The sequence below is a fragment of the Pithys albifrons genome, chromosome 2 (genome assembly GCF_047495875.1).
Source record: "Pithys albifrons albifrons isolate INPA30051 chromosome 2, PitAlb_v1, whole genome shotgun sequence".
Classification (NCBI taxonomy): domain Eukaryota; kingdom Metazoa; phylum Chordata; class Aves; order Passeriformes; family Thamnophilidae; genus Pithys; species Pithys albifrons.
Genome location: NC_092459.1, coordinates 22,211,374 through 22,221,149, shown reverse-complemented (window position 1 = coordinate 22,221,149; position 9,776 = coordinate 22,211,374). Strand labels below are relative to the sequence as shown.

The 9,776-nt window shown below is 37.9% G+C and overlaps 1 protein-coding gene across 1 annotated transcript; it reads left to right on the top strand.

Annotated features, from left to right (window-relative positions):
- The first annotated feature begins 219 nt into the window (after positions 1–219).
- KLHL31 (kelch like family member 31) lies at positions 220–3,538 on the top strand. The gene is made up of 2 exons (XM_071547815.1): positions 220–1,391; positions 2,806–3,538. Exons 1-2 carry the CDS (start codon positions 220–222, stop codon positions 3,536–3,538), a joined length of 1,905 nt encoding a protein of 634 aa, XP_071403916.1.
- The last annotated feature ends 6,238 nt before the right edge of the window (positions 3,539–9,776 follow it).

Sequence of the window (9,776 nt, the reverse complement as noted above, 5' to 3'; positions counted from 1 at the left end):
TGCTATTCATAAGCAGCCATACTACAATCTGAAACAGAGTAATAGTTCTTAGGAAGATAGATTATCCTGTGTGTTTGGTTTTGTGGCATTAGTATGTATTGACAAAGGTTAGGTTTGTTGCATAATCACATAGCTATTAAATTTCACAACTGTGGTGTAGCTCTAAATATTTTAATTTTATTTTTAGCAAGCTCTTGGCTGTAATATTTCATTGCAGTCATGGCCCCTAAGAAGAAGAATGTGAAAAAGAACAAAGCAGATATCAATGAAACAACTATCATTGTTGAAGATGGTCCTCTCAGTAAACTAAATGGCTTGAATGGACTCTTGGAAGGAGGAAATGGTTTCAGCTGCATCTCATCTGAAGTTTCAGACCCATCATATTGCCCAAATCTCTTGGAAGGTCTTAGCAGAATGAGACAAGAAAATTTTCTATGTGATTTGACTATCAGTACCAAAACCAAATCCTTCAGTGTTCATAAGGTGGTGATGGCTTCATGCAGTGAATACTTTCACAACATCTTAAAGAAAGATCCATCTACTCAAAGAGTGGACCTCAATGATGTGTCCCCATTGGGTCTAGCTACGGTTATCACCTATGCCTACTCTGGAAAACTTACTCTCTCACTTTATACAATAGGTAGTATTATTTCCACAGCAACTTATCTACAGATTCACACCCTTGTAAAGATGTGCTGTGATTTTCTAGTCCAGGAAATAAGTGTTGAGAACTGTATGTACATTGCTAATATTGCAGAAACATATGGACTAAAAACAACCAAGGAAGCAGCGCACAAATTTATTAGAGACAACTTCATTGAATTTTCAGAAACTGATCAGTTCCTAAAACTTACTTTTGATCAGATTAACGAACTTCTTGCAGATGATGACTTGCAGTTGCCTTCTGAAATTGTTGCATTCCAGATTGCAATAAAATGGCTGGAATTTGACCAAAAAAGAGTAAAGTTTGCTGCCAATCTCTTAAGTAACATCCGTTTTGGAACGATCTCAGCCCAAGACCTTGTCAACTATGTTCAAACTGTGCCAAGAATGATGCAAGATGCAGACTGCCATAAGCTCCTGGTGGATGCCATGAACTATCACTTGCTTCCCTATCACCAGAATACACTTCAGTCCAGAAGAACAAGGATCCGTGGAGGTTTCAGAGTCTTAGTTACTGTTGGGGGACGCCCTGCACTAACAGAAAAGTCTCTTAGCAGAGACATCTTATACAGAGATCCTGAAAATGGATGGAAGAAGCTGAGTGAAATGCCTGCTAAAAGTTTTAATCAGTGTGTCACAGTGATGGATGGATTTCTCTATGTGGCTGGTGGGGAAGACCAGAATGATGCCAGGAACCAAGCCAAACATGCAGTCAGCAATTTCTGCAGGTAACTGGTTATTTGTTTTAAAGAGATGGAGGTATCTATTCCACAGAAGGCAAGTAGATAGACTAAGCTGGTTTGTGTCATGCAACATGAACCACTCAGAGAAAGGGGACAGTGAGGGGGAGGTATAGGTGCTACTCTAAATTAAAGTTTGAAAGAACAGAAATATGCAACTGGTGTTATGTGAAAAACTTCACCATGATTGCACATGCACAATCAGAAGCAAGGAAAAACTGAGCAAAATTACTCCAAGTACAGGAAATAAATATGAACATAAATGGGAAGTCCTGGGATGTTTTAAGGAACCATTAAAATGCACCAAATCAAACAAGGTGAGAGTTTTCAAATTTTTGAAAGCTATATATGTCACGATCCTACCTTCTTTTTCTGCTCTCAGAGGGGACAGGCAGTTTCTTCTGAGGATGTAAACCAACATACAAAGTTAATGAATGAGGGACCTTCTGCAGATCAATTTTATTATGTAATCTACTTAGTCAGAAAAATATATCATGTAAGAGAGATGATGCTGTTGCTCTCCTGACCTTCTGCCTTTAAGCTGTGCCTCACATTCTCAGTGCACACCTTGGTTGTGGGGAGGAGGTGGGGGAATCCTCCTTGTCCATGGCTGAATGGATTCTGCTCCCTGTTGTGCCATTAACATTGAGCATGTCAAGTCACATCAGTAGTTCTGTGGACTTGCAGATGACAATGCTGAATGACAGGTAACAATTAGTATTTACTTTTTCATAGTCTTTTTCTCATGTGATTCTCTAGTCCCCTTATCATGAAACAGGAGAAGTGTGTGGGTCTACTAATGTACCTCACCCAACACCTTCAGGACTCATAATTTGACATTTCCTATTTCAAAATTTCTCATTTAAATATCATGGACAAGTAATGTCATTTCAGATAGCGGAATGGTGTAGAAAGCACAGATGCTCTTTCCACATAAACCTTACTCCATGAGTGGCAGGGAATGCATACTCACTATTAAGAAAGTTCTAAAAATATGAGTATAAATCAGCACCAAACATTTTTTAAAATTCTTTGAGTAAATTTAGACAGTTTTTCTGTAGGCATAAATTGCAAAAAAAAACTTCTAAAATTTCTATTGTATCTTGAAAGCATCTCTTCCCAGTACTCTAATGAGACTATCATAAAAAATCAAATTATGAAAGAATCAGATTTACTTCATTGAAATAATAAGTTTGAATGATACAAACAGATTTTTCTCCAAACAAAACATACATTTATTTGGAAATTTAACCACGAATACCAGTTTCATTATGCTGACTTTTGATAGGCTAAATAACTAACTAAAATTTTAGCAACTTTGGTCTTGTAGCAGTGACATGGAAGTCCTGTGTAGTTTAGCAGAGCAGCATGTGAGACTATTATCCTCTTTTAATGCTTTCAGATATGATCCTCGTTTCAACACCTGGATTCACCTGGCAAACATGAATCAGCGGCGCACCCATTTTAGCCTGAATGTGTTCAGTGGCCTCCTTTTTGCCGTGGGTGGTCGCAACTCTGAGGGGTGCCTCTCCTCAGTAGAATGCTATGTGCCTGCAACTAACCAGTGGCAGATGAAGGCGCCGCTGGAGGTGCCCCGGTGCTGCCATGCCAGTGCAGTGGTGGATGGTCAGATCCTTGTCACGGGAGGCTACATTAATAACGCTTACTCTCGCTCCGTGTGCATGTATGACCCCAGCAAAGACAGCTGGCAGGATAAGGCCAGCCTCAGCACCCCCAGGGGCTGGCACTGTGCGGTGTCCCTTCTGGAGAGGGTCTATGTCATGGGTGGGTCTCAGCTGGGGGGGCGAGCGGAAAGGGTTGATGTTCTCCCTGTGGAGTGTTACAGTCCTTACACGGGGCAATGGAATTACGTGGCGCCACTTCAAACTGGAGTTAGTACAGCTGGTGCTTCCACCCTCAATGGGAAAATTTACTTAGTGGGTGGCTGGAATGAAATAGAGAAAAAGTACAAGAAATGCATTCAGTGCTATAACCCAGATCTCAATGAATGGACAGAGGAAGATGAGCTGCCTGAGGCCACTGTAGGCGTATCCTGTTGTACAATATCCATGCCCAACACCAAGACAAGGGAGTCCAGAGCCAGCTCAGTCTCTTCTGTCCCAGTTAGTATTTAAAGACAGGTCTAACCAGCAATAAGTGAAAAATGTTTACCAGCACAGCAGTATAATTAATCCTTTAAGTAGAATTTTTGTGCTTATATGGAAAAAAAAAATCTTTGGCTTTGAAAATGTTTCAAAAGTGCAAACTGGCCAGTTTTCATGAACTTTAGTACAGGTGGCATGAAATAGCACGTTAGGAATAAGATCAATTTTCTTAGCATGAAGAGAGCATTAACCCATAACCACAGAATTTCATTCTCTTCCTGACTTTGCCATTGACTTACTACACTATCTGTGGCAAATAATTTAATTTCTTTATGCCTTGGTTTGCTTACATGTAAAATTGAGATAAACTTTCTGTAGAAGATTTTTATGAGACTTTTTAATACTAAGCTTTAAATGCTTTCAGAACCCAAAATTAAGGTCAAATATGGCTAGATTCTATTCGTTATTCCAAAGGCTAGATTAATTCTCTACCTGTTGAAGTGTGTGAATTTTACCCTGTGAGCAGAGTGGAGTCTTTACTTTACTTAGATTACCTTCCAAGAAACTTTTCTTCCTGACTTCAGCATGAAGTAGGAGAATTAAGCATGAAACCTCATCCTATTTCCTTGTCCAAACAGATATGCAACCCATCATGTCCCCTGAGGATTTGATACTAAAGGAATGCTGTCAGAACAAAATCTCTACATCCTTCTGTTTGGGGAGGAAATAGGGAATACAAGGAATTAAAATGATTTAATGTAACCAAAAGGGCAGCAGGTCACTCACCTTAACTAATTCATTCACATACCATTTCCTCAGGTTATCATTGACACTTCCAGGCTTCTGGTGCCAATAAGAAGCCATGCTCTTAAAAATGTTTATGAGGCAGACAAATTTTTATCTCTTTGGCAAAAGGGGAACACTATAACATTGTCTGGAAATGCAGATGTTGTCGAGTCAAGCATTTTCAGGACCCATGCTGCCCTCTTTGTAGCTTTGTTAAAGCTGCATATTGAGCATCAGCATGAGCATGACATGGTATTAGAGATGAAGTAATTCACTCTGTTGGTTGGGATTAAACTCCATGGTACTCAGTCCTGTTTTCCAGTTCTAACTTAGTGTTCATGTTTGCATCCTGCGTACAAAATTTTAAATTTCAAATTGTATTTTTGAGTGCTGCATGTTATTAGACTATACTGCATTGCAATGATTTGTGGTCAGAGTAGTACTGTCACATAGTTTTGATTAATTTAATTGGCATAGAGTTGTCCTTTATCCTGCTTAATTCAAATTAATAACAATTCAAATCAACAGTCAGAGAACAAAACCTGGAATGTGTAACAGAGTAACATTACTTAGGTATGAAAATGCTTTCCCACTCCAGTCACCAAGTTTCTCCTGGATGAGAACAAATTTTCTCTTTTCCCAAAATCATGACCATGTGTTTGATATGAATGTATTTAAGAAGCTCTTCAGAAATAATCGTCTGATACAAAATTTTTTGTAGAATTCTAATACTGCTAGATGAAGTTGTTTATCCATCCAGTCCAGTGGAGACACCTGTACACATATTCGATTATAACTGTATACATAGTATAGTTACTTAGTTTTTCTAAGGTTTCTCTAAGATGGCATTTAGGAATTGAAAAAAGAACTATTCTGGCCTCAAACACACATTGGACAAAATTGTGGTATGCAAGTGTCTCTTTTTCTCTTTAGGAATTCAGTTCTAAAATGCTATGAATAGTCACACATTGCTGCATGCTTTCCTGTTTGTGAGCAACCAATTCCTGTTCAAAAACAACTATTTTGGGTTTGAGTAGAAAGTTATTTTGTGAATGATGGGCTAAGTGCAATGAAACTACTTTTTTACTACTTAAAGGGTTAAAAACTTTGGGGGCCAAATCCTTTTCATCTTACTCACAAGAAAGTTTCCATTGGTTTCAGTGGGACTACTGAATAAGATGTACAGGATTTTGAACTCTTGGCCAAATTCTGGCAGGACAGGAGCTATAGATGCCTGCTAAAACTGTCATACCTAGAAGGAAGATTGCTCCTCTGCCTCCACTGCCCTTGGCCACAACAAATCCATGAAGGTGTGTCCTAGGACAGGAGCCACATACCAGTGGCCATGTGTTCCTTCTGTAGCACAAGTTAGGTATATACTTCAGGCCAAAAATCCTACCTAGATTAACAAATGTTACTGTTATCAGTATAACACTTCAGGATGGCTTTATACTATTTTCTCTGAACATCTGTTTAGGCTTCAACTGCGCATTGAGCCAGAATTTGGCCCTTAATATGTGACACTATTAGCTGGACTTAATATTATGTTGATGATACCATGAAATGGCCTATTTGTGATGTTTTTATGTATGATCTTGTTTTGTTAGAACTGTGAAAATTATTTGTATGTTGTGTTTTATGAGACAGTGTTCTTTCATTGTCCAATATTGCATTTTCAATCTCCAGATGTTTAATAACAAAATCTCAGTTGAACCTGAAATATTGTATATCCCAAAAAGAAGTTTTAAAATACACTTTAGGAAGTACTGCATACAGTAATATTAAATAGAGCACAGGGTTTCCAACTGTGTGAGATGCAGACTGTTAAAACACTACAGGAATCTTATTTAATGCTATTCTAGTAGTAGGAAAAAAATTAATATAAGCAGTTATCCTCAAAATTCCTTTTAAAATGCCCATGCATTTTATAGTCAACATCTGTGCTTCAAATTCAAATTTGAAAACTAAGCTTTCTTCAGTCTGTGAGTAAAGCAGTTTGCTAAGGTTCGTTTTCTTGTTTATTCATTATTGTTGGGGTGCATGGGAGAGTATGTTGCAAGGTGGTGAGGGGGGAACTTACTGTTGTAAAGTTGTGCTGAAAGGAAGATGTTGTGTTCAGTTCTTAATCAAGATGAGATCATGATCATTTAATCTGTTCTTAAAGTTAATCTGCAAAATCATCTATGGATCAGTCAATAGTACAGTAAACTTAAATGCTAACTTCTAGCTGGACAAAGAGGGAAGCAGACAAAATCAGCATTAACCAAACCAAATGAGGTGTTCAAAAGTGCTTTGTGTTGAGATTTTTAAATGGCAGTTTTTGCAGGGAAAAGTATGCAATAAATGAAATGACTGAGTAAAACCATGCTTTATATTATCCTGAAACCTAGATTAATTTATCTCATAGTCGTAACTCTTCCTAAACAATACTGGGGCAGTTTTAATTCTGGTTGCAAATCCAAACAGTCACATAAATAGTTCTATAAGTACGTGTACCTTAAATTCAGTGGGACTTCTGTTATATACAGTTACTCCCATGGGTTTATATTTGGAAAATTAAAATACTAGAAGTAAATCCATGAGTAGACAAATATCAGTGTTAGAAAAAGCCAACATGAAGGTATTAGACTGATCCTCAACATCACCATTCACTTACCATGTTGACACATGACCCTGAAAGGATATTATTTCCTGGGGAATTGCTGCTCTATGAGATCCTATGTATGCTCCAAGGATTTTTGTGCAACACACAGAATGAGTGATGCAAGAGGCTTCAGTCAGTGGAAAGGAGAAGATGGATCCACTTAGTACAGTCAGCAGACTAAGATTTTGTTCCCAGTTCTCAAGGATATTTGAGAAAAATGGGCCGGAAACAAGCACCTACTTCAACACATACTTTCCATAAGCAGCTTTGCTTATGTCCTATACCTGAGATGGGCTCCATAACAGATTTTTCTGATGAAAAGCAAGGCGCAATTTTCAATTGCCTCTACCTTCAATTCTCAGTTGAACTGAATTTTCAATCCACTTTGTTTACCCAAGCTGGGAGATCTTTCTCAGTGCCTGGATCCACCCAATCAGAGTATGTGGTTGAAGCCAATAGTCCTACTAGAGTTCCTTGAGCTTTTTGCAATCAGTCTTCTCATCTTCTTGTTAAAGATCTACTTGGCATAAGTACTCAAAAACATTGTAATGCATAGATTTATATTGTGATTCCTCCATGCAAGAGGAAGATCTCTTGTCCCTTTTAGTTTCTCTTTTCTTACCCCTGAGTGACTAACAGGGCACCAAAGAAGATGCACAGATGGGAACAGCACATAAAAGCTCATCTGTGTGTCTGATTTTAAAAAATCTCATTGCTGGCCACAAAAAAAAAAGAAAAGGACACATTCAGAAATGTCTGCTGAAAAAAAGGGTGAAAAATGAGTTGCTGGTGCTAATTTGCAAGTGTGACACTGCTCAGAGCTCTGTTCCCAGGAATTTCCTAAGGAATAAAGGAAAATACCTGCATTTCTATACAGCTGGTATGACAAATTTGGTTAATATCAGGTAAGTTTTGTCATGCAAAAGACATGCTTGTCTCAATGAAAATTGTTAATAACAATACAGGCAATCAATAAACTTATATGGAATATATAGTCAGTTTCTGTTGGTAGAATGGGAACACACACATTTAGATACACTGGATGTTATGCTATTTGCAGCTTTGGCAGTTTTTTGCCAGCAAGAAAAGTTAAACATATAACTTATTTGTATAAAGCTTCTTCCTAGTTTATAAGTGTTAGACATATTGCTTATACAGAAGGATTTTGTAATTGTACACTTTAAGGATGGACTGTGATAACACAAGGGAACATATTTCAACAGAAAAAAATCTGTAAGTGTAATGTGAGAATGTTACTACTCAAAAATCAAAATTTGTAGTGCAGCAGTTGTCATTAAGAGGAAAACAGCATGTTGGTATTTTTCATTGTGTGCTTTAAATAAAACTGTCGACACATGGTGCAAACAAATTATTCTTATTGTAAAATCAGTTGGAAACTGCGAGACTCCCTTTCTGACAAACGCCTGGTTGCAGTTGAAATATGCTTTGTTTTCTGAGCCCCGGGCTGATCCTTGCTTTCATATCAGCCAACTGGAATGTTTGATACACCCAGGCTGTCAAACCACCTTCACAATAAGCTGCACTGTGTGACACTAGAGCCATTTTTATCTTTTCCATTTTATTACAAGGACATTGCTTTTTAACAATGCATTTCACAGTCTTTTGTTGTAATAAAATGCCTAACAAGAAGTGATGATAAATCAGATGTCTGATCAGCAACTGAACATGTGTTCAATTGGATTGTATGAGTAACAATATCAAAAATAAAAACAACTAAATTTCAAGTAAAAAAATTCGTCTGAATTCTGAAAAGCAATTAAGTTGTGCCATAGATGAGAGGATTTGAGATACCAAAAATCATTTCCTGTGTTTTGACACCAAGGGCTTGGTTCAAAGTGTGATTCTATAGATTTGGCAGATGTCACAACATGAAGGGTTACCTGGTCTGTGGCAGTGCAGAGATTGTGACTGTGGGTTCCTAGGATTCTGTAATACACAAGGACACAGAGGCTTTATCCTCTAAAATTTTCTACTTTATTACAGATTACCACAAAAATCAGTGCTGACGAGTATACTGGTAGCTAATAAAGCTAATATAATGATTAATAAAGTCAATATGAATGAATATATGTCAAACTACTACAAATTGTTACCAGCAATCAATAATACAGTATCAATCAATAGTATCAATCAATAATAGCAGTAAGTGGTGTGGTAGTACAACCAATGACAGCGACAATCTGTTACTGCAACTTATCACCAGTGATGCAAACTTATCAATATAACAGCAGATATACTTAATATTTATTATGCTTACATAAAGCAAATCAGACAGACTTAAGAAGAAGCCAAATCATACCAAAAAGGGAGGAACAAACTGATCTTGGAGGGGACACCCAACCATCCCAAAAGAGGGGAGAACAGACACAAGCAGTGAGACAAGTCTCCCTTCCAAAAAGATTCCTGACATGGAGTCTGGAGTCAGCCAGCAAACCCAGTGAGAGTCCAAGAGCTTGTGGACAGTTCATGTGGGATTCAGCTGGGAAGTTCTCAGAGACACTCCACTTTGGATAAAAATTAAGTCCTTTTTATAACAATGGGACATAAGCATGTGTAGGAGATCCTACTTTGGGCAGTTAATAGATGATGTAAATTTCTATATTTTACCTCTAACAGCCAATAGATGATTCTGATTTCTGCTTTTTCAGAGCAATTTTATATTTCTATGGGGCTTTTTCTGTTTTGTCAGATGTTGTCATTTGTTTCTTGGTCTTGCAGTTATTGGTGCTACCTTGGGAGGTCTCTGGTTTCTGGGTCCCCAGCTGTACTTTTCAAGGATGCTTGAAAACTCCAGCCTCACAGTCCCAGGCTGGCAGA